The sequence below is a fragment of the Ovis canadensis genome, chromosome 13 (assembly GCF_042477335.2).
Source record: "Ovis canadensis isolate MfBH-ARS-UI-01 breed Bighorn chromosome 13, ARS-UI_OviCan_v2, whole genome shotgun sequence".
NCBI lineage: Eukaryota > Metazoa > Chordata > Mammalia > Artiodactyla > Bovidae > Ovis > Ovis canadensis.
The window spans coordinates 44418169-44444084 of NC_091257.1; the positions used below are offsets into that span (position 1 = coordinate 44418169).

Here is a 25916-nt window from a genome sequence, read left to right on the forward strand (position 1 = left end):
TTGCTCCCAATTTACAGAAGAGGAAACCACAATATGTACAAGTTAAGTACCTTGCTGAACATCACAGCTGAATAGCAGCAGAGCCGAGGACTCAAATCCATCACTCAGGCTCCAGGATCCAGTTAATTACTATGCTATATCACCTCCTATTTATGCACTGCTACTGGCTAAGTTTCTGTTTAGATATTTATTGGCAATCTAGAGGTCTTCTTTGGGAAATGACCTCTTCTTTTGTGAACATTTAAAAATAATTAAACGGGTGGTCTTTTATTGAATAGTAACTTTCATGCACTGGACAAGGAAATGGCACCCTACTCCAGTGTTCTTGCCTGGAGAATCCCAGGGATGGCGGAGCCTGGTGGGCTGCTGTCTATGGGGTCGCACAGAGTCAGACACGACTGAAGCGACTTAGCAGCAGCAGCAACAGATCTGTATGTTTGTGTATAGGTGTGTATGTGTATTCTCTTTGGGATCTCAAGTCACTTTACTGAGAGGGAAATGCACACTACCCAGGAAAATTTTATATGAGGTGATTTTGGCGCAGTTTAAGAAAAATGTAGGGTAACCCAAGGAGCATCACAGTGCCCAGTTGATGGAAGAGAACTCACAGCCCCAGCTGCAGGGGAGTTGGGCTGAGGTCAACTCAAACTCTCCAGAGTACTGGCCACAGGCTGTTCCCATACTCCATCAGGGCACCCATCTGATACAGGCTGATCACGTGGCTGCCCCACTCGAGAACTGGTTTTATCGACAGTTCAGGTTCCCTTAATAGAAGTGCCATGAGTAAGTCTGGTTTTTTGTTTGTTTTTGCCCACACCATTCATTATGTGGGATATTCCCCAATCAGAAATCGAACCCATGCCCCTACATTGAGAGCACAGAGCCTTAATCACGGGACTGACAAGGAAGTCCTGAGTGAGGCTGTTTTCTCAGCAGCCAATCTGTGCGATTCCAGTCACGACTTCTTCATCTGCTTCCTCCCCAAGTGTGACGCACAGGTCCAGAGCAAGAAGCCAACCTTGCCACTCTCAGCACCTGGCTTCCTCACAGCATGACCTTCAACAGGATTTCAGCCATCTCATCAATTAGGAAGCTTCATCCTAGCTCAGCAACTTCCTTCCCCGAGGTTCCTTAGAACCACATCATCTCTGGTCAAAGCAGAAAGTCACAGAGAAGACCTTGGAGAGCTCCAAGCTCAAAGCTACCCTAGAATTTTGTGACCAGTGAGGAGCAGAAACTGACAATGACCTTTATCATCATAAAGGTCAGCCAAGGAGACAGGCAGCGGTAGCTACTGAAGCTGGAGCATGGGGCAGAGGCCACAGCAGGACCAGCCAACAATCCCAATGTTTCCATGTCAGCAGTAGAGGGTGGCTGTCTCCGGCAGTGGCTCACTAATAAGCCCTGGGCAATCCTGGCCCAGCTAGAGCAGGACCCTGGACGATTCCCTTTGCTAGTTTCTAGTCTACAGTCTGTTAACCAATTCCCTCTTTTAGATACTGGGTTGTTCCCAAGTTTCTAGTTCTTTCAGCTGTTAACATAATCTAAAGGTGGGAAAACAGGTTCTATCTCAGTAGCCTTCTTTTTCCATGATTATTTCATTATTATCCAACACGTTTGAGGCTTGCTTCCCATAAAAATCCAATTCTTTCATGTTGAGGTTTGACAGAAAACAACAAAATTCTGTAAAGCAATTATCCTTCAATAAAAAAATAAATCATTAAACAAACAAACAAGCAAACAAAAATCCAATTCTAATAAAGCTGTGGAAACATGCTCAGTCATGTCTGACTCTTTGCGACCCCATGGAATGTAGCCTGCCAGGCTCTTCTGTCCATGGGGATTTCACAGGCTCTTGCGTGGGTTGCCATTTCCTCCTCCAGGGGAACTTCCCTACCCAAGGATTGAACTTGAGTCTGCTGCTAACGCATCATAAAATTTCATCAATACGCACTGGCCAGAAATAGTCCAGCGTGAAATTTAGTCTGTGAAGTAAGACCTGTCTTTGCAGATTATCCAAGATCAGAATGAAGGAAGAAATATTTTAAATGCTACTAAAAACTGTATATCTTTAAGATCATTACACATAACTGAAAAACTAAATATAAACTGTTCAGTTATTTCACAAACAAATTTCTTAAAAGCGTATTTGCTTGCATTGCACTTAACACTGTTCCAAGATGAAATGGTTAACAAAACAAGTAGAAAAATCAAGTTTTTCAAAAAGGATTGAGGGTGTTGGTAGAGCATAGCCTTCAAGATGACTTCCCTGGTGGCTCAGAACTACCCTATTTCCTACAGCCTTTCTCACTCATGCTCACAAATGTTTTTATGACAGAAGATCAGCCTGTACACAGTTACACAGTAGCTCCCACTTCTATGACTTTTCTCATTTCCGGATCTTTCAGAGTAAAGGAAGATGATTAGCAAGTCACAAAAAATTTTTTTTCTGGCTGTGATTCATTTCAATATTTCATAACCACTGTTAAATTTAATAAGATTAATGTGCCAACAAAGTTCACAATTTGATGTGCTTTTCAAATGATATTCCTATTTCTGAATTCTCTTGCTAGATCCAATTTTCATTTTTAATGCTTCCTCTTTTGAATAATTCCAATGATGCTCATGGACCTAGCCAATTCTCTCATTATAGGAATGTTCTATGTTCTGATGAAATCCTTATGGTTACAGTGTGTGACAAAAACATCAGGCTCCCCCTGCCCCACCACACTCCCAGAAAAATCTGATGCCGAAGCGAGGGACAAGATGTGCCTGGCAGGTAAGGAGAATCATCATCTCAGGCAGTTAAATATGTGAGGAGGGGCAAGGAGGCTCCAACAGCAGGAAGGTAATAGCCAGATCTCATCTAGGCTGCAGGGATTCCAGGGACTGATGCCTCCGAAGGGGTAGGTAGAAACACTGGAACAGAGTTTCTATTCTTGCTTGACCTCGAGTAGAAGAGCTGAGTGATGGGTCTGTGATACGAGACCAAGTGCAAAGGCCAGAAGCGAGATGCAGAGAAAACATGATTTCAGGAGGCAGTCAAGGTTCAGAGGCCGAGCGGAGGTTGTGCAGGTGGCGTTCTTCCCCGGGAATCACAAAAGTGAACTTTGAGTTCTCAAACATAAAGGACAGGACCTCCCAGATCCAAAAGGGAGCCAGAGGTCATGGTCCACTTTGGGATGGTAGAGGAAAGAGACAAGGACATTTTTTTAAAAACAGCAAAAGCAGATGCAGACTAGTACACAGAGGATGGATAAAAAAGCAACATCCTACCATATAGCACAGGGAACTATATTTAATGCCCTGCATGACAAACCAGAATGGAAAAGCATATGAAAAAAATACGCATGTATAACTGTCATAGAGCAGGAATGAACACAACATTGTAAACCAGCTATACTTCAATAAATGTTTTAAAAACAAAATTAAAAAATAAAAATGTGAAAAAGCACAGAAACACCCCAGAGCTCAGAAAGCGTGTCTGAAAGAGAAGGAATAGCTGGCAATGCCTAGGATGACAGCTTAAAGGTGGGGACAAGTCAGGAGTCAGGCAGGACAGGCCTCTCTCTTTTGCCACTGTTTATATTGCCCCTGACCTTTGGGCTGTGAAAACCAGAAGGTTAATCCAAGGAGCTCTGGGGTCCTCACAGTACCCGAGGCACAAGGTCTCTGGTTCTTAAACCTGAGGGATGGGACAGGGCTCAGGACAAAGTGCATACTTGTTAAATCCTACGAATTTGAGAGCCAAATTCTTCAATTTCCCAGTCAAGACACTCATACCCAGAGAAATTCATTGACCTCTATTTCGATAGCTGACTAAAGGGGAGTTTTTTGATTCCTGGTTTAATACTCATTTCCACACACCATACCGCCTGCCTAAAACTTGTTATTGGGAACAGCTTTTAAATTATTCATGAAGAAATATTCTGAAGAAGTGCTATACATCCAAGGATACTTGTTTCAGCGCTGTTTCATTAGCACAAATGACTGAAAACAGCCTCATGATCTAAGAACAGGGGACAGATTAAATGAGTAATCGGACATCCATGCAATAATGGTACACAGTCTTTCAAAAAATTAGGTTCAGGGTTTCTCTGGTGGGTTCAGTGGTGAAGAATCCACCTGCCAAAGCAGGAGACACAGGTTCGATCCCTGATCCTGGAAGATCCCACATGCCTCGCAGCAGTTAAGCCCGTGAGCCACAGCTAGTGAGCCTGTGCTCTAGAGCCCAAAGCGGCAGCTACTGAGCCCACTCACCCGAGAGCCTGTGCCCTACAGAGAGAGGAGCCACTGAAACGAGAAGCCAGTGCGTCGCAGCTAGAGAGCAGCCCCGCTCGCCCACAGCTAGAGAAAAGCCGATTCCGCCACAGAGATCTAGCATAGCCAAAAATAAAAACAGCTAAATAAAAAAATAAAACAGTTTCGGAAAAATGAGGTGGAGGGAATTCCCTCGCAGTTCAGTGGTTGGTTAGGGGTCAATGATTTCACTGTCAAAGGCCCAGGTTTAATCCTCTGCTGGGGAGCTAAGATCAGTGCAGCCAAATAAACAAAAAATGAGATTGGTCTACGGGTTTTTATATATAATAGCCTTCCCTGATAGTTGGTAAAGAATCCATCTGCCTGCAATGCAGGAGACCCCAGCTTGATTCCTGGATCGGGAAGATCCCCTGGAGAAGGGAAAGGCTACCCACTCCAGTATTCTGACATGCAGAATTCCAAGGACTGTACAGTCCATGAGGTCGCAAAGAGTCGGACACAACTGAGCAGCTTTCACTTTCACAAAAATATGTATATGGATTTCCAAGATACACTGTTAAGTGACAATTCAAGGTGCAGGAATGAAGGGGCATGCTGCCATTGGTGGTGAATGCCTGTTCCACATAAGCACGCTCGTGCACACATGCACACACCCCGCAGCCTTGTACATGTGTAGGATGCCACCAGGAGGACATGTCAAGAACTGGCGTCAGGAGATGCTCACGGGGAGGGAAACTCAAGGCTGGCAGAATGAGAATTCCTCCTCACAGGATACCCTTCTTGCGCTTTTTGAAGTTTGTACCATATGCTCATACTACTAATTATAAAAGACAAAGGCCCCTGCAAAGTCAAGGGTGACATACAGAAGTCCTATTCGTTATAGTACAGGTCGAGCTGTGCGGGTCAAGTCCCGAAATAACAGCAGCACAGGACACAGACGCTCACGTCTCTCTCCCAGGAGAGTTGCAGCTTCCCTCAATGGGAAAGTTCCCTCAGTGGGGAAGCTGTAGTTCCCTCAATGGGGAAGGTCCGCTCTCCTGCCTACGGTGCACCATGTGGCCCTGTGACCAGTCACTTACCTGTGAGCCAGAGCTTCCTTCTGGTAAAACAAGGGTCTGCCTGAGCAGATGGCTGAGAAGATGGCTGGGGGTGTGGCGGGTGCAGAGGCACTGGGTGAAGGATGCGCTGGGTAAGGGCCACAGAGCCTTTGCCAGGGGTTGTCACCCTCAGTTACAATGACTGGGGAAAGCGTCATGAAAGAAAGGTGATGGAGCTGGACTTTGAACTTGGAGAAGAGGCGGAAGTGGGAGGATTAAGAGACCACTCTCAGAGGGGCACTGCAGGAGGCTGTGACCTACTGCAGGTGGGGTGGAAAGGATGCCACTGAATTCCTTAGGAGAACAATGATGTCTGACATTGAATTTGAACTTGTTTTCTGCCTTAGGCTATAGTCAAACCTGATTCATCGGAAAGACCCTGATGCTGGGAAAGACAAGGCAGAAGAAGGGGACAACAGAGGACGAGACGGTTGGATGGCATCACTGATTCAATGGACGTGAGTTTGAGCAAGCTCCAGGAGATGGTGAAGGTCAGGGAAACCTGGAGTGATGCAGTCCATGGGGTTGCAGAGTCTGACACAACTAAGCGACTGAACAACCAATAGTCAAACCCTACCCTCTAGAGTCACAAAACCTTTATCTAACGCTATTTAGTGGTTCTTGGTGGGGGAGGTGGGAGGGAACAGAATTAACTGTATTCCACTCAGGGTCAAAGGTCTAGGGAGTGGAGAAGGAAATGACAACCCACTCTAGTATTCTTGCCTGAGAATCCCATGGACAGAGGAGACTGGAGGGCTACAGCCCATGGGGTCACAAAGAGTCAGACACGACTTAGTGACTAAACAACAACAATACTTAAGAATCCCAACTATCAAACTGTCAAACAAATTTTAATCAACCATGTTAAAAGAAACATTGGATTATCTGCATAACCCCTCCAAAGAAAATATTACAAAATCATCTCACATAAAAAGCAAGCAGAAACTAATCAGCCAAAATGTAAATAAAATTGTATTATAAAGATGTGTCAGACAGTTATAATTTAAAACATGATGTTTCTCTGGATATAATTACACTTGTAGTATTTCTCAGATTTTTAAATTTATAATCTGTTTTCTCTTCTCATTCCAATTAAATATCATCTTTGGTTCTCATTATGTGAAAAAAAAAAAAAGTCTAGGGAGAAATGCTACAGGACCCAAAGCATTCAGAGCTAGTGATGGGGGAGACAGGGGCCACAAGGATGTGCTGGAGGACCATGAAAACCTCAGCAGCCACAAGACCCCCAGGAATATGTATGAGCTTGAGCCATTTTGTTAGATAGTAGAGAAAAGAGTGATCCTGGAAAGTAAAATGATATGGAAACCCTTGGTTTTTAGAAAAATGAGGAGAAAAATCCCAGCAGCTTCTAGACTGAAAACAAGGCAAAACAAAGAAAATGAATATGGTTGCCTATAAAAGAAAGAGAAGCAGACAGGCAGAGAAACATCTGTTCCACTAAATGCTGAAAGATATAAAAAGATAATAAAATAATGTTTACAGAGCTTGAAGGAAAACGATCATCACAGAATTATGCTTGCATCCAGACTCTGGCTCATGCAAAAAAAGCATCTTCAGACATATAGGAGGTTAGAAAATATATCATCCACACACTCTAATAAAAAAATTAAATGAGAAAATACTCAAAAGAAGAAAGGAGAGGGTGCAGTTTATAAGAAATAGTGGTTAGCAATAAAAGCAGTAAAGCTGTCAAGACGGTTTAAGACATTTTTTAAACTATGGATGTGAATATAACACAACAGTTAAGAAAAAAGTTTTATTATAATACAAGGGCAAAAAGAAAAGAAGCCAGATGGAATTAAAATCCCAGATTATTTCAACAAAACCTAGGATATATAAAGGAAGGAGAAATCCAAATATCCTATACAGTTTGTCTTGTTTGGTAGTAGAACATTTTAAACATTGGTTAAGTTTTTACATTGATAGAGAAATACAGGAAAAAAGCACCCTTGTTAGAACTTTAATAGTAATTACCAGAAGAAGAAAAATAGGATATAGAGCTCCTCAATCATTAGAGGAGAAAAAAATAAAGGATGTATGGAAACTTGACATATTCTGTAAAACACAAGAAAAGAATGAGGAAGTATTCTGAATACCAAGAAGGCTTACAAAATTCAAAGGCAGATATGATCTGAGCTGTTTAACACAATGGCCACGACCCACATGTGGCTATTAAATTCTAATAGTTTCAAATTAAAATGGAATAAAATTTAAAATTCAGTGCCTCACACTGTCCCATTTCAAGTGGCCAGTCATCTCTGTATCAGATATTTTCATCATAGCAGAACAGTCTAGCATACAACACTCACAGCCAGTGCAAAATACAAGGTAATATGAGTCTATATAAAGTATGATCCTATTTATGTTAAATATACATTTACATACACATATAAATATACAAAGGGGTACCCAGGTGGCTCAGTGGTAAAGAATCCACCTGCCAATGCAGGGGACACAGGGTACTCAGATTCGATCCCTGGGTCAGGAAGATACCCTGGAGGAGGGCATGGCAACCCACTCCAGTATTCTTGCTTGGAGTGAATCCCATAGACGTAGGAGCCTGGTGGGTTACGGTACACAGGGTCCCAAAGAGCCAGACATGACTGTGCACACGTGCATATAAATATAGAAACACTGACTGAGTCAGTGAAAAATAAAAAATAACAAAAGCATCTACATAATGTATGATCTTACTTATGTAAATATATGTGCGTGTGTATATATATATAAATATATATAAGAATAAATTACATGGTTAATAGTGGTATCTCTAAGAAGTAAGATGACTAAGGGGCTTTCTTTCGCCATATATCTTACTGTTTGTATTTTCATTAAGCATATTACTCTTACAATAAGTAAAAGTCATTAATATAGTTTCAATGGGAGTAACCATAGACCAACCAACCAATCTCTTTCTTGAACTTGGTTACAAACCCTGGGTTAACCTAGTAACTGACTTTAACTTGTATATATCTACCATGTACACTTGGGTTAATAAATAATTTGAAGATAGCACAGCATGTGTCCAATATACTTACAGACTTTCTAGAGTTTGGCCAAGCCCTGCAAGAAGTGTGTTCTGAGCCCCAGAGTGATAGCATCCTTTCAGATGGAAATCTTTGATCATTTTAAATGTTATTTCCCAAATCAGGAGGTTGCTTGAGCAAAAGTTGTTAGCTCACCTTTCCATTTAGATTTACAATATTAATGTATGTGTGTGTTGAGTCTCTTTGATTGTGTCCAACTCTTTGCTACTCCACGGACTGCAGCCCACCAGGTTCCTCTGTACATGGGATTTTCCAGGCAAGAATATTAGAGTGGCTTGCCATGCCCTCTTCCAGGGGATCTTCCCGACCCTGGATCAAACCTGCGTCTCTCCTGTCTCCTGCGTTGGCAAGCCAGTTCTTTACCAGTAGCGCCGTGGATAACAGATCACATTTCAGAAAGAGCAGTTTTGAATTATCCCTTAAGTTTTCCATGATAAGAAAAATATATTGAGAATTCTAGTAATTTTCTGCATCTTCCCACAGACCCTACAGTTGACTAAAGAGAAGATCAACAACAAAATCAGAACTAATGACACGGTACACAGAGTAGCTTCCAATATTCCCCCCTTAAACTGGAGGCAAGAAAAGAGAGAGGTTAGGGTCTCTGTTAAAAGAATTTAAAAATTTTAAACTTTCCCAAATGCCAGATCTTTAATTTCTGCAAGAAAAATAATATATTTAAAATGTCTGAGAATAACCCTCAAATACAAAAACTATTTCAGATCTACCCTAGGGGATAGTTCAGTCACTTATCTGCCAACAAAGACATCGTCATATATGCTTATTTTATTCCCTACGTAAATATTCTTGGTAACTATTCACCACAGTGAATAATGAGAGGAAAGTTCTCTGAGTGAAAAGGGGATGAGACACATCAATTTGTCCAGGAAATATGCACTTTGAAAGTCAGTGTTTGTAAAGCAAAGAGAGAGATTTGGTTCTGCTGCCAACTTAAATGCTAATTTAAAAGAATCCACCTGCGATGCAGGAGTCACAGGTTCGATCCCTGGTTTGGGGACATCCCCTGAAGGAAGACATGGCACCCCACTCCAGTGTCGTTGCCTGGAAAATCCCATGGACAGAGGAGCCTGGTGGGCTACAGTCCATTAAGTTGCACAGAGCTGGACAAGACTGAGCACACGTTTCTCCTGAGGCTCTAGTTTTAATATGTGTAAGACAGTAAGTAAATACATTATACTCAACAGTAGAGTAAATTAATTCTTTCAGGCCACAAGTATACTATTTAGTGAATGACTGCTCTGTGTACTGACCCCACTGACCCTAGTGGCTTCACAGTGATCATTCACCTTTAAAATATCCATTCCTTCAAAGCCTCATTATTTGTCACCTGATTTCAACTGGTGTAGAATGAAGAGGCCAGGTGTAGAAAAGAAGTGTTTTTCAAATTTTAACATTTAGCAAATCAAAACCACAATGAGGTACCACTTCACACCAGTCAGAATGGCTGCGATCCAAAAATCTGCAAGCAATAAATGCTGGAGAGGGTGTGGAGAAAAGGGAACCCTCCTACACTGTTGGTGGGAATGCAAACTAGTACAGCCACTGTGGAGAACAGTGTGGAGATTCCTTAAAAAATTGCAAATAGAACTACCTTATGACCCAGCAATCCCACTTCTGGGCATACACACCGAGGAAACCAGAATTGAAAGAGACACATGTACCCCAATGTTCATCGCAGCACTGTTTATAATAGCCAGGACATGGAAACAACCTAGATGTCCATCAGCAGATGAATGGATAAGAAAGCTGTGGTACATATACACAATGGAGTATTACTCAGCCGTTAAAAAGAATTCATTTGAATCAGTTCTGATGAGATGGATGAAACTGGAGCCGATTATACAGAGTGAAGTAAGCCAGAAAGAAAAACACCAATACAGTATACTAACACATATATATGGAATTTAGGAAGATGGCAATGATGACCCTGTATGCAAGACAGGGAAAGAGACACAGATGTGTATAATGGACTTTTGGACTCAGAGGGAGAGGGAGAGGGTGGGATGATTTGGGAGAATGACATTCTAACATGTATACTATCATGTGAATTGAATCGCCAGTCTATGTCTGACGCAGGATGCAGCATGCTTGGGGCTGGTGCATGGGGATGACCCAGAAAGATGTTCTGGGGAGGGAGGTGGGAGGGGGGTTCATGTTTGGGAATGCATGTAAGAATTAAAGATTTTAAAATTTAAAAAATAAAAAACTAAAAATTAAAAAAAAAAAAATTTAACATTTATAAACTTGAGCTACTTAAGAAAAAAAAAATCTAGGTTTCCACTGAGCCATACCATCAGTAGCCTAGCCAAATAAAACACAATTACTCCCCCATATTTGGCACATGCCATCTGAATTCAAATCCAAAAAAGTGGTCCAACTAGCACAGCCACTTGGATTTTTACTGATCTCCTTACATTTTAATAGACTACAATAAACCCATTACAACAATTTCTTCCTTCTAGAAGCTTAAATCATGGTATCTGTTCTTGGGTAAAATATTTCAGTCCATTGAGCAGCTCTAATTTCGACTAACTGTGCTAATGTATAATTAATGTGCCAAAGCACTAAATTGAAAACCTTGGAAGAAGCCATGGATATGCTTCTCGGTGTGAGTGTGGGAACTGCAAGGTTCCTGGGGGCAGCTTCCCCATCACCCGCTACACAGGTGAGTAATTTTCTGTACCATGTGACATTCTTGACTATATAAGCAAAAAAGTACATAATCAAACCTTCAAAAGGATGAAGAACAACAAACAGACAATACAGGGGAGAAGACAGACTGTCAAGGATTTTGCTAGAAAGACAGGTGCTAAAGTTTAGGGTGTAACTCAGCACATTTGCATCTGTGCCCATTTCTGGCACTAGTGCCATTGTTTCAATAACATATCTATATTTAGCTATCTATCATAGACAAATTTCTATCACTGCATAAACAGAACTGGAGCTCAGATGTCTGCAGAATTTCCTTTCCTCTCTTAAAAAAAAATATTCAGACTAGAATTCTAACATTCTGTACTTGCAGCTGCCACTGAAAAATATTCATGCCAATGAAAGATACATTTAGTCAGCTTTTCCCTTTCTTGATCTTTTTTAATATTTTATAACACTTTAAAACTCAAAGTTCCTGTCTTAAATAAATCTCCAAGCAGACGTTAAATAGAATGTAAATACTCCACACTTTAAATCATCAATCATTTAAAGAATCCTCTCCATGAACTGAATAAATAAGCCATCTGTGACTAAGGCCTCCCTATCATGTTTTTAAGCTGACCCACTTCTTCCCCAGTCACCATGGTTTGCAAAATCTCACTTCTAAAGGGATGAGTGCTAGGCGCCAGAGCATAGTTCGAATCCAACTGGGTAAAAGGGTAATTAATGTAAACACAAGCTGGGATTTAAAATGACCCCCCTATCTATAAAAACAGAACTTCAATACCCCCTTCACCGGAAGCAATCTTTTCCCCCCAAAGGAGAATGAATTAAGTCTGCAGCGGGGGAGAATGGGAGCCAGTTAAAGGAAGAAGAAACCCGATCAGGTGTTAAAAAGCGTGTCTTTGGACATCAAACAGCAAACAGGATCTGGTCGGGTAGGCGGGAGCGACCCCCCAAGACTGAGTTGAAATTTGGGTCGGGACCGCTCCAGAGATGCGGAGTCGCTCGGCGGCGGCGGACCTGAGCGACCCCAGGAACCCGGCCGGACCCCCGGCGCCCCCTGCCCGGGTCCGCGCGGGGCAAGGCAGCCAGGGCAGCACAACTTTCCGCAGCTCCCCCGCCAGAGCCGCGGAAGCCGGTAAGGGCAAATCTCAAACTGCTCCCCGCCATCGGAGGCTAGTTCTCCCTGAGGTGGTGGCGGCTGGGGGAGGGGTGGGACGGTCTGGGAGGACTTCGGAGGAGGATGACAAGGAGAGGAGAGAGGAGAGAGGAGAACCACTTCCCACCGGCCGGGCCGCCACAAAGGGAAGGGCGTTGCGTTCCCCTCGGTGCCACCAAGTCACACGCAGGCTGGGACTCGGACGCGCGAGGCCAGCGGGTGACAGCGGCGTGGCTGGTCCCGGCGCCCCTTCGCCCACCCGCGGCCTCGCCCCCTCCGCCCAGCTCCCCTCGCGAGCCGCACCCCCGGACCTCCAGCCGCCCCGGAGCCGCGCGAAAGCCACGCGGGGGCCCGGCCGCCCCGGAGCCGACGTCCGCGCGGAGCCCGGGCGCGCCTACCCTTTGGTGTGCTCCGTCTCTTCCTCATTGTCCCCGTCGATCCCGCACGTGTCCTGGTCGTCCAGCTCCAGGCTCTGTTGGCTGGCCGCGGACTCGCTGTCCTCCGCCATCTCGGCGGCGCGGGCTGGGAGGCGGCGCTGGAGGGCGCGAGCGCGGGGGGCGGGCGCGGCGAAGGCGGTAGCAGGAGAAGCTCCCTCTAGCGCAGCTCGCCGTCTCCTCCGGGCGCGCCCGCCCACTCTGCCCCGCCTCACCTTCGTTCCGCCCCGCCTCGCCCCGTTCTGTCCCGCCTCGCCCCGCCCCGCCGCGCTGCGCCCCGCCCCGCCCAGTCCAGCCTCGCCCCGCCCAGCCTCGCTCCGCCCCGCCCAGCCTCGCTCCGCCCCGCCCAGCCTCGCTCCGCCCCGCCCAGCCTCGCTCCGCCCCGCCCAGCCTCGCTCCGCCCCGCCCAGCCTCGCTCCGCCCCGCCCAGCCTCGCTCCGCCCAGCCCCTCTGTGCCTGGTTTGGGGGCGGTGCGCGCCCCCGCCGTCCGGAGTTGGGGGCGCGCGGGACAGCGACACGCACTGTGCGCAGGGGCGTAGCCCTGGAACACGCCTCAGTCTTCTGAACGCCGCAACCCGCTGACCCCAAATCCTGAGTCTTCGTTTTTGGAGAATAGACAACGCGATTTTACATCTGTTCATATTAAGAAGAGCTTTCAACTCTGCAGGAAATTCACACTCAGGGGTAGGCCGTGCTCAGACCACTGATTTCCAGAACCCAAACCCCATCCCTTTGTAAAGGGATTTCATTTCATACGTCTTTGTAAAGATTTCATTTTGTAAAGATTTGTAAAGAAATCCTTGTAATCTTTGTAAAGATTTGAAATCTTTGTAAAGATTTCCTTTCATACGTCTCTGTCCAGTGTACTGTAAAGTCAAAGTCTAAACAGAGTGCTTCCAGCCTTCCCACCTGTCCATTCCAGCGGGACTCATGGCCCTAAAACTCTTGACAGAGAACAGTGTGGAGCTGCCCCTTTTTTTGCTGGACAGCTTACTCCACAACAGCCACCTTGGGGGAAATGGGGCTTGAAGAGTGTCAGGGGCGCCATTCTGGCATCTTCAAGTGAAGGTTATGACCTAAACCTCCAACCAGAAGTGGGTGGCCTTCTAAGCTGAAATGGTTCCGTGTCTCTCCCGGTGAAGGCAGGAGGGTAAGGAGGCACTCCATGGATTGCTAAAGAAAAGGCACATTAAGTCCAAAGCCTTGTTTGCTGTTGCGCTCTGTACACCCCCCGGTCCTTCCGTTTGTTCTCCGTTCATGGACAGAGTTCAGGGTCCCACTAGGATATGGAAAGCGGGCATGGTTTTACAAAGGCAGTGGAAAGATAGTTATCAGAAATGCCCAGTGAGGGAAAAGAGACTTTAAAAAGCTACCTGTAATTTTTGGTGTGGGTCCTTTTTTTTTTTTTTGCAAAAGATATTGAGAACATTTTGTGGCTTCTGCTTTTTCCCCACAAGCAAGACCATGCCCTTCAAATGATAGAAGTACCTAAAAACAAAAATTGTAGAGTGATTTCAAAGTTCCCCAGACTTTTATGACTGCCTGAGGCTGAGCCTGCAAAGGTTCTGAAAGAAGTGGAAAATGGGGCCAAACCACGAAAGAAATACAGGCTTTCTTTCACAATTGCAATGATTCCTGAAACCAAAAGTCACATGTGAGCTCTGGCTTCAAACTTTAGGCAAATATAGATCAGTGAATTTCCTTTGGTTCCTCCCTCTGGATGTGAAGGTTGGATAATGGTAACCTGGTTGGGTAACCAGCAGAATCCTGACCAAGAGCTAATCAGATCAGTTGCTATAAGCTACTGGAAGGGTTCTCTAGAAAAGAGAAATGCAAATCAAAACTACCTCACACCAGTCGGAAAGAAAACCTCTACAAACAATAAATGCTGGAGAGGGTATGGAGAAAAGGGAACCCTCTTGCACTGTTGATGGGAATGCAAATTGATGCAGCCATATGGACAAAAGTATGGAGGTTCCTTAAAAAGCTAAAAATAGAACTACCATATGACCCAGCAATCCCACTACTGGGCATTTATCCTGAGAAAACCATGATGGAAAGAAACACATTTACCCCAATATTCATTGCAGCCCTATTTACAGGACATGGAAGCAACCTAAATGTCCGTTAACAGATGAATGGATAAAGATGTCGTGCATATACACAATAGAATATTACTCAGCCATAAAAAGGAACAAGATTGGGTCATTTGTGGAGATGTGGATGGACCTAGAGTCTGTCAAACAGAGTGAAGTAAGTCAGAAAGGCAAAAATATTGTATATTGATGCATATATGTGGAATCTAGAAAAATGGCACAGATGAACCTACTTGCAGGGCAGGAGAAGAGACATAGGGGTGGAAAATGGACATGTGGACAGGGATGGGAGGGGGGTTGAAATGCAGATTAGGACTGATGTATATACACCATGTGTAAAATAGTGGGAACCTGCGATGTAGCATAGGGAGCTCAGCTCGGTGCTCTGTGATGACCTAGAAGGATGGTGGGGGGTGAGGGGTGGGAGGAGGTCCAAGAAGGAGGGGATATACGTATACATATAGCTGATTCACTTTGTTGTACAATAGAAACTAACACAACATTGTGAAACAATTATACTCCAATTAAAAAAAGACCAAAGGAACCTCAGCACACACATATTTATCTGAATTCTCAAGAAATGTCACCTAAGAACCTCTCAAAAAAGAGTAAGAAAACAAATAATTCTGGAGAAATAAAATGAGAGTATCAAAAACCAGTTGAACACTGGAAAGCAATGATAAATAGGGAACATGTTCCCCAGAATGGAAAGAAGTTGGCACAGGTGATCATCAATATCAGCAGTAGATGGATGTATTACATAATACGAATGTGTGTCATCATTAATCATTTGAAGCAGGATAGAGTTTGCAGATGACCCTGACGTTCTTAAATGCTATTGTTGTGCATAGAAACAATAGGATTTAACAGTATGCCTGGCATACTGCTATCCATGGAGTCTCAAAGAGTCAGACACGACTGAGTGACTGAACAACAACAATGCATAAAAACTCACTATATTTCTAAAAATTATGGCTGCTTTTCCCTATTTTAATCCCAGAGTTTGGGGGACTGGAACCAGATGGTATCCTTCGAACCTCAGATCCAAGATTTTTTTGGGGGAAGAGACTACTGCACAGTGGTTACTAGTGTGTTAAAAGAGGCTCTTGGAAATTTCCTATCCTGCTTGACTCATCTCTTATTATAGATGTAAGATCATAGTTGTATAATTAGTCTTGTTTTATTTAAACTGCTGTAACTTTTTGCTTTAAAAAACTGTGCTCTAATACATGCAACATAAAATTTACCATCTTAACTGTTTCTAAGTATACAATTCAGTAGCATTAAGTACATTGACATTGTTGTGCAAGCCCATCTCCAGAACTTTCACATCTTGCAAAACTGTGACTATAACCATTAAACAACTCCCCATTCACCCCTCTCCCCAGCCCCTGGCACCCACCTATGAATCTGACTACTTTCTATCCCTGTGAATTTGACCAGTCTAGATTCCTTGTATAAATGGAATTATGCAGTCTTTTTGTGACCAGCTTATTTCCCTTAGCAAAATGTCCTCTAGGTTCTTCTGTGTTGTACCACGTATCAGAATTTTCTTCCTTTCTAAGGCTGAATGATATTCTACTGTATGAAAAATATTGCACTGTATTGCAAATCATAAGATCCTGAACTTTGAGGTTGATGCTATAATTTGGATGAGATGTTGGGGAGTTTTGTTGGGGGTTGATCCCTGGTCAGGGAACTAAGATTTCACATGCTGTGGAGAAACTGAGCTCTTTGTGCCACAACTACTGAGCCCATGTGCCGCAAACTAGAGAGTCCGTGCACCACAGTGAAAGCTCCTGAGTGCTACCACTAAGACCCGAAGAAGCCAACTAAAATAAATAATATTTTTTAAAAAGAAGAAAGATGTGACTAACTGGCCAGAAGGCAGATTGATAAATTCGCTGCAAAGGCATGAATTCAAATCTCCATCCTTGTCATTGTCATTCCATCAAGAGATGGAACCAATGTTCCTACTGTTTGATTTTAGGATGACCAACAAAATTCAGCAGAAGTGATGATGTGGCAGTTTTGGCACATAGAATATACCCTTCTGCTTCCTCTATCTCATTCCAGCAAAAAAAAAAAAAAAATTCTGATGATACAGGGTGTGTATCTAGAATGCATGCTAAGTCACTTCAGTCGTGTCCGACTTTGCAACCCCATGGACTGTAGCCTGCTAGGTTCCTCTGTCTCTGGGATTTCCCAGCAAGAACACAGGAGTGGGTTGCCATGCCCTCCTCCAAGGGATCTTCCTGACCCAGGGATTGAACCAGCGTCTCTTACGCCTCCTGCATTGGCAGGCGTGTTCTTTACCACTAGTACCACCTGGGAAGCCCCATGTGTCTGGCATACATCATCTTCATTAATAAGACAACTAATAAATTTTGGCCAAAGGGAATGTTAAAGGGATCTAGTCTTGAGAGGGTTTGCATGACCTGCTCTGCCCAGTGGAACGCTTTCCCTCCTGGGCTCTCCCCTTCTCGGTCAGTCCACCAGCCGACCACGGACACATATGCAAGCCCCACTGAGATCAGCATAACTGCCTAGATGACCCATAGATGTGTGAGAAAGAATCCATGGTTATTGTTTAAAGCCATTAAGTTGTGCAGTGTGGTTTTTTTCTGCATCAATAACTAACTGATAAGCTACAGGAAAGCAAAGACTGAAAGAAAATCTTAAAGATGGACACATTCTTTGTCATCAACCGTGATAACTGTCTACATATCAGGTCTGTCGGAAAAAGACTCCTGCCAGGTTGATAATCTGCACATTCCACTCTGTGCTCACAAAAACAATGTCTCTTACTTTGGCATTGTGTTAACTCTTCCTAATAGCTGGTCTGCTTTACACTCAGGTTGACGTGATCTTATTTTATTTTAAAGTGACTCCATTTCTGGGCTTCCCTGGTGGCTCAGTACTAAAATCCACCTGACAATGCAGGAGACATGGGTTTGATCCCTGGTCTGGGAAGATCGCACATGCTGAGGAGCAACTAAGTTCATGCACCACAACTACTGAAGCCTGAGCGCCCTAGAGCCCGTGCTCTGCATCAAGAGAAGCCACCACAATGAGAATTCCACGTACCACAAAAAGAGTATTCCTGCTCTGCAGCTAGAGAAAGCCTGCACAGCAGCAAAGAGCCAGCACAGCCCTAAATAAATAAAATTATATACATTTTAAAAAGTGACTCCATTTCTAATTGTGAAGGAAGCTATGACTGCGCCTTACCTTTTGCAATTGTGCATTTGAGCAGCACTTCTTGGGATCAGTGTGAGTGTGGTTTTCACCTCCTGCTGCTTATGATTCTGCTGAAACGCTTTCCTACTTGTTCAAACCAGCAGGGTGATGTCACCCTGAGAACTGCAGACCAGTTACATATGAAACTTCACTGTGGGTGAGTCTGGCTTGCTCCCTGTGGAACAAGGTAGGGCCTGAGTGGGTGCCGAGGAACCTGCCAGAGATGTTGCAGCATGTCAGTGGGCGCTGATCACCGAGAGGAGATTATATTTGTACCGATTAAGTCGAACAGGTTACACTGTCTTTCTCTAGTCCCTCTTCCCTACCCCATGGGCTCTAGAAGAGCCAGAGGATGGGCATGTGGGGAGATCCTCTGAGCCGCTGGCAAACACTGGAATCAAAAGGTGGGGGTGGACTTGGCACTGGACCAAAGATTAAAGATTCCAACTGCATGTGACTGGAGTGAGTTTTTAATACCTGAAGTCACTGAAAGCCCTGGAGTCTGCCCAAGATATCACTAAGGGTGGGAAAGGGAGAGTTGAAAGCATGGGTGAAAGCAGTGACTAAAGAAAAAGCATACCCATTTGATTTTATAAAAATAAAAAGAGCCAAATCCTAGGCCTATGTATCATTTTATTTATTCATAAATAGTGTCTCCTAGCAAAAACAGTACCACCCTTTGAAGAAGAAACTATAGTTAGATTCAAATCCCTCTTTGTGTTTATAGCCAGGGAAGAGGCTCATGTGAAAGATTTGCATACAATAAAACCTCATTGTTAAAGTTTGTTGAGGGTTATAGCCTGGTTGAATTTGTAAAAATTCTGAATTGGAGAATGCTTTTACAGAAATTTGTACAAAGTGATTAAAGTCATCCTTTTTCATTAAAATCAACCATTCACTCACAGAGCTTTCTTAGGTTATCCTTCTCATCCACTCGGGAGGGACACTTTAGCTGTTTACTCAGCATTGAAATGAGTTGGTGCTAATTGTTTTTCTGAATTTATTTGGCAGCGCCAAGTCTTAGATGTGACACATGGGACCTGGCAGCATGTGAACTCTTAGTTGCAGTATGTGGGATCTAGTTCCCCGACCGGGGATGGAACCCAGCCCCCCTGCACTGGGAGCTCAGAGTCTTAGCTGCTGGACCACCAGGGGAATCCCTAACTATTAATATGTTCTTTCATCCTCATTGACCTCAACTTGCCCCTTTCACACCAGAGTCTTCCCTATTGGTGGTACATTGTGTGACCATCAACAGAGGAAACTGATTTGATCATTGAAAGAAGTCAATGCTTGATGTTACAGCTGTTTAGTCCTCATAGCCTAACTTATAGAAAAAGAACAGAAACAGACTCACAGATATCGAGGGCAAACTAGTGGTTACCAGTGGGTGGGAGGAAGGGGGAAAAGGTGAGATGGGGTAGAGGATTAAGACACTCAAACTACTGTGTTTAAAATAAACAAGCTAAAAGGACATACTATACAGCACAGGGAAATAGAGCCATTATTTTGTAATAACTTTAAATGGAGTATAATCTATAAAAACATTGGATCCTGAATGTACACCTGAAACTGACATAATATTGTAAATCAACCGGACTTCAGGAAAAACACTAATTTGCAAAGATACATGCACCCCAGTGCTCATAGTAGCATTAGCTACAGTTGCCAAGATATGGAAGCAAATGGAGAGTCCATCAGGAGATGAATGGATGAAAATGTGGCATATATACACAATGGAGTCTTACTCAGCTGTAGAAAGAACTGAAATTTGCCATTTGCAGCAAAACAGATGGATCTGGAGGGCATTACACTAAATGAAACAGTAGAAAGTGGTGCCAGAGAAACTATTTCAGAGATGTTCAAGCACTACATATATGCATAGAATTACCACGAGGCTAGGCCTCCCACAGAGCATGGCAGCACTTATAGTTCCAATGGAGAAAACTAATGATTTATCACTGTCCATTGGTTTTTCTGCCTTGTTAAAGACCAAATGTTCAAATGGTCCTCTTTAGTTGGACACATATGACTTCACATCATTGCTGGCATGAGTTTCCTGGAGGATGTGGGCTTAGAGATGAATTTTGCATAAAAATAAGAATTTTTGGATCTTAGGTAGAGAGAGCAGAAGCCTTTGATGACAAATTGGAGCAGGGAGAAGAAAACCAAATGTCTTTTGCATAGTTGGCAGGGAAAGAACTCGTGAATAGACCTGGTAAGTGATATAATTAGGATAATTTGATAAAGAGTCTTGAAATCAAATGTGAATAAGTTGAATCCACTCAGAAGCATCCACCAGTTATGTTGTCAAAGATGCAGGTGGGAAAAATGGATGTCACTACAGTGTTTGAACCTCTTGCAAGGACCAGAGTCTGGAGGAAAAACTGCCAGTTAGTGTGATTTATTTCAGATAAGAAATGACCCCAGATGGTCCCAGAGACTCTACAGTGGAGGAAGAAAACCAGCCAAACACACACACAAATTCAACAACAACAAAAATCCCCCATTACTTTAACAACAAGCTAGTTGCAGGAAGGAATAATTGATGAGCCTCCACATCCAAGGGACGATGACGATGGATACTCAGGTGGTCTAAGGGAAATATGTTAGATGCTTAAGAGTAGTTACAGAGCTTTCTTGTAAATAAAATGAAGTATGATTACATTTGAAGTCAATTCCTACCAGGCCAGCCTTTGAATTGTTTACATTTACTTCTATTTTGCCAACAAGGTCCGTCTAGTCAAAGCTATGGTTTTTCCAGTGGTCATGTATGGATGTGAGAGTTCGACTATAAACAAAGCTGAGCACTGAAGAATTGATGATTTTGAACTGTGGTGTTGGAGAAGACTCTTGAGAGTCCCTCGGACTGCAAGGAGATCCAACCAGTCCATTCTGAAGGAGATCAACCCTGGGATTTCTTTGGAAGGAATGATGCTAAATCTGAAAGTCCAGTACTTTGGCCACCTCATGCGAAGAGTTGACTCATTGGAAAAGACTTTGATGCTGGGAGGAATTGGGGACAGGAGGAAAAGGGGACGACAGAGGATGAGATGGTTGGATGACATCACCGACTCAATGGACATGAGCCTGAGTAAACTCCAGTAGTTGGTGATGGACAAGGAGGCCTGGCATGTTGCAGTCCATAGGGTCGCAAAGAGTCGGACATGACTGAGCGACTGAATTGAACTTCTATTTTGCATGTCAAATTGATTTTTTAAAAACAAACATCAACAAAATTCAAGAGGATCATGTTCCAGGTGAACACTGTTTTATCTCGTCAACATGTATTTATTGTATATTTTCTCTGTAGGTGATAGAAAGGATGAAACAGAGGTGTATTTGTTATATCAGGTATTAGAGCAGAGACATTAAAAAAATCATTTTATCTTGATGTATAGCTGATTTACAATGATGTGTTAGTTTCAGGTTTATAGCAGTGATTCACTTATACGTATACATACATCTATTCTTTTTCAGATTCTTTTCTCATATAGGTTATTAGAGTATTGAGTAGAGTTTCCTGTGCTATACAGTAGGTCCCTGAATATAGTCATATGTACTGAATGAAGGCAGGAGGAGAAGGGAACAACAGAGAATAAGATGGTTGGTGATGGCATCACCTACTCGATAGACATGAGTTTGAGCAAGCTCCAGGAGTTGGTGATGGACAAGTAAGCCTGGCGTGCTGCAGTCCATGGGGTCAAAAACAGTCGGACATGACTGAGCAACTAAACTGAACTGAACCTCCCAATTTATCCCTCCCACTACCTTTCCCCTTTGGTAACCATAAATCTGTTTTTTGTGTCTGCAAGTCTGTTTCTGTTTTGTAAATAAATTCATTTGTATCTTTTTTTAGATTCCACATCTAAGTGATAGCATATGATATTTGTCTTTCTCTGACTTATTCACTCAGTGTGACAATCTCTACATCCATCCATGTTGCTCCAGTTGTCGTTATTTCATTCCTTTTTATAGCTGAGTGAGACTTTTTAATATATTCTTTCATATTAACTCTACACCAGCTCTGTGATGTAGGCATTATTCTCATTTTCCATTTGGGAATCTGAGCCTCAACGAGGTTATGTAACTTATCCAAAATAGTATCTTAGCAAGTTCTTACAGCACTCACAGTGCTGTGTTGCAAGTGCCTGCTTTCTTGTTAGAGCAGACGCCGGTCTACACAATGTGCTACCCTACTCTGTCATCAGAATCCACTTGCCCCTGTAGACAGACACCGCAAATGCCAGATACTCACTTTGGCAGCTTCTCTTGCAACTAGAGGTGGCACTACAACCCCGTCGTGTCGATGAGACATAAAGACTATTCCTGGAGGCCATCGGGGGAAGTTCATGGTGTGATGCATTCAGTGAGCAGATGCAGCTATTGTCCAGCCACCTGTTAGATGGAAAAGATAAGAGCTTGGTCCTCAGTGCGTCTTGAGCTCTAGGACCACCACCTGCAGGCTTTCATTAGGGGAGAAAAATAACCTCCTAGAGTTCAGGTTTCTGGGATTTGGATATTGTCTTACTTGGAGCTGAGAGAATTCTACCAACACAGACAGGCCAGGCTTGCCTCTGTAGACCCGAATTCTCACCACCCACTTGGAGGGGGAGCGCCCTGCCAGCAAGTCACTGCAGGGAGACAGGGCAGCCTGCCTAGGGCAGGCAGAACCATCAAATGACCCTGTCTGAAAACATCCACTGCCAAAGGGTTTGAAGGCCAAGCTGGATTCTCTCTTTTGGGAATTTCAACTGGAGATGTAGGGAAATGGTTATTTACCAGAGGAGGGAGAAGTAAACACAAAAATGAGAACTTCCCTGGTGGTCCAGTGGTTAAGAATTCACCTGCCGATGCAAGGGCCACAGGTTCGATCCCTGGTTCAGGGAGATTTCGGGGCAACTAAGCCTGTACGTCACAACTACTGCGCCTGTGCACCTACAGCCCATGGTCCACAAGAGAAGTCACTGCAGCGAGAAGCCCACATACCGCAACAAAGAGGAGCCCCTGCTTGCCGCAACTACGGAAAACCCTCTCGCAGCAGCGAAGGCCCAGTGCAGCTGTAGATAAACGAAACAAGACGAAATGAGCAAAACAGAAGCTATGAGAAAAGCGGAGTCATATCAAGATGGTGAAGTGCGCTCCAGCGATTACCACATGTCACCTCCTGATGCCCAGAGGATGAGATGACCAGAGGTGGAGATGACGGTGTGGACCAGTTATTCTTCTGAGGCCTCAGCTCCAGCCTCAGCTGAATTCTGCTGTTTAATGATCCTCTTCTCAATTTCATTTTTAGTTTCTAGGGAAAATTGCCTGAGAAGGGAAGGGGAGCTAAGAGAGCCCAGGCTGAGATGAGCCTGTTGTTTGCTCCTTAAGCATCTAGGAGCTTAGGAAAGCAGGCCTTCCTCTCAGAGCCTCCCAGCAGGCCCTGGATTCTAGGAAACCCCCTGAGATCTGATGGACGCAGAGGCCAGGGCACCCCCAGGACAGAATCCAGGGGACTCAGAGCAGCCTAGGCCTTTCTCTCCAACGTCAGGACCATGCTGTTTCCTTGCCAAATCCTCCAATTAGACCAGTACTTTCTTTTCTTCTTTTTTCTATTGACATATACTTTCTGTACAATATTATATGTTACAGGTATACAATATATTGGGTTTCCCAGGTGGCAGGAGTGGTAAAGAACCTGCCTGCCAATTCAGGAGATGTAAGAGACTTGGGTTAGATCCCTGGGTCAGGAAGATCCCCTGGAGGAGGGCACAGCAAACCACCCCAGTATTCTTGCTTGGAGAATCCCATGGACAGAGAGCCTGTCAGGCTACAGCCCATAGGGTTACAAAGAGTCAGACACGACTGAAGTGACTTAGCACACACGTACACACACAATATATATATTGATTCACAGTTTTTAAAGTTTATACTCCATTTATAGTTTTTTAAATAAATATATATTTTTAAAAATTTTTATTTTTACTTTATTTTACTTTACAATACTGTATTGGTTTTGCCATACATTGACATGAATCCACCACGGGTGTACATGCGATCCCAAACATGAACCCCCCTCCAACCTCCCTCCCCACTAAATATATTTTTTATGTGGACCATTTAAAAAGTCTTCACTGAATTTGTCACAATATTGCTTCTGTTTTTGTTTTTTATATTTTGGCTTTTTGGCCACAATCCATGTGAGATCTTAGCTCCACAACCAGGGATTGAACTGGCACTCTTGCAGTGTAAGCGTGGAGTCCTAAGCACTGGACCACCAGGCATGTCCTGAGAGGATGGCATCTTAAGGTGTAAAGTAAACTTTCCACTTAGAACAATAGTTCTGACATTTTCACCAACCATTTAAACATTACTAGAAAATGTAATCCTGTCTTCAGTAAAAGGAATTATTTCATGCCTATGATAATTAATAGTGAATGGCTTAGGAAAGGTTTTTTTCGTCATATGGACTGTTGACATAGTTGTGCAGAAGACACCACAATTTTAAAGTTTGAAGTGCATCCAATTTTCATGATGAAATTTTAAGTGATTTCTTTATATAACTATCTTTTCGCATTTTTTTTTCAACCCAGATAATGGGTTGTATAACACCTGCCATCATGCTTTATGCTTTAACTTGTACTTCGTTTTTCTAAAATTATTTGTTATTTGGGACAAATGAACTTACAGAAGTATCTTTCTGAGATCAAGCCCGATTTCAGAATTTTCATATATATTTCAGGAGAAAATGCGAAGAATACTGCACTTTTTGAAAAAGGATCTCCTTAGCAAAACTATTAAAATCCATACCTACTGCTGGGAAAATATTCCAATAGTGTGATATTATGACCTGCGCTGTAAATGTTAAGAAATTCAAGAATCATGCCCCTATCCTCTGCTATCTGCAGTGCCATCATATCCATCCCCCCAGCACCCTCCACGGGTCCACCCATGGAGTCAGTTGTCTGAAAATTATTGTGGGACATTTCGAGGTTCTCAATACAAATGCAAGTAACCAGAAGCTTTTAAGAAGTATGGATCTTTAAAAAATTTATTATTGGAGTTGAATTGCTTTACAATGTTGTGTTGGTTTCTGCTGTACAACAAAATTAATCAGCTGTATGTATGTGTGCTGTGCTTAGTTGCTTCAGTTGTGTCCGACTCTTTGCAACCATATGGACTGTAGCCCCCCAGGCTCCTTTGTCCATGGGGATTCTCCAGGCAAGAATACTGGACTGGGTTGCCATGCCCTCCTCCAGGGGATCTTCCCAACCCAGCAATCGAACCCAGGTCTCCCGCATTGCAGGCAGATTCTTTACCGTCCTAGCCACCAGGGAAGCCCAAGAATAATAGTGGATAGCCTATCCCTTCTCCACGGGAATGGAACTTCCCAACCCAGGAATCGAACCGGGTTCTCCTCCCTCTTGAACCTCCCTCTCACCAACAAAGGTGGGTATTTAAGAGCACTCCTTCCTGCGTGCTCTTTTCATGGTAAGTCTGTGACTCATTTCATGGCATAACCTTAAGAGAAGTCAGTTTTTAAATTTTCACGTGACATTATGATGATCCTTCTGAAAGATGTCACATACCTTTCCATATTTAGTGGCTCAGTTGGTCCATTCATTCTTCTATTCATTTCTTCAACATGGAAATGCATACTATCACCCCAACTTGTTTGAGGATATTTGGGGAATAGAAGAGTAACTATTGAGGTTGTAAGAATCAAGCTAAATCCCTCCTTAGTGTTGATTTTAATAGTCAGTTTTGACACCTGAAACTAACACAACATTGTAAATCAACTATACTCCAATATAAATTAAAACAAGGACTTCCCCGGTGGCCCATTGGTAAAGAATCTGCTTGCTAATGCAGGAAACACGGGATTGATCCCTGGTCTGGGAAGA

The 25916-nt window shown here is 43.5% G+C and overlaps 1 protein-coding gene and 1 long non-coding RNA gene across 5 annotated transcripts in view; one reads left to right on the forward strand and one right to left on the reverse strand.

Annotated features, from left to right (window-relative positions):
- NMT2 (N-myristoyltransferase 2) overlaps positions 1 to 12984 on the reverse strand; it is a 57556-nt gene extending 44572 nt beyond the window's left edge. The window contains exon 1 of one of the 4 annotated variants that reach the window (XR_011248126.1): positions 12656 to 12924. Coding sequence is in view for 1 of the 4 variants with exons in the window: in XM_069547556.1 (XP_069403657.1) it covers positions 12656 to 12765 (110 nt within the window). In the remaining 3 variants the exon portion in view is untranslated. Of the gene's footprint in view, positions 1 to 12655 lie in introns of all 4 variants that reach the window. The other 3 variants (XM_069547556.1, XM_069547558.1, XM_069547557.1) reach the window with 3 other exon arrangements.
- On the forward strand, positions 12966 to 17973 carry LOC138417432 (uncharacterized). Its single transcript, XR_011248127.1, has 2 exons — positions 12966 to 13375; positions 17673 to 17973. It is a non-coding gene; the product is annotated as an uncharacterized lncRNA (long non-coding RNA).
- The last annotated feature ends 7943 nt before the right edge of the window (positions 17974 to 25916 follow it).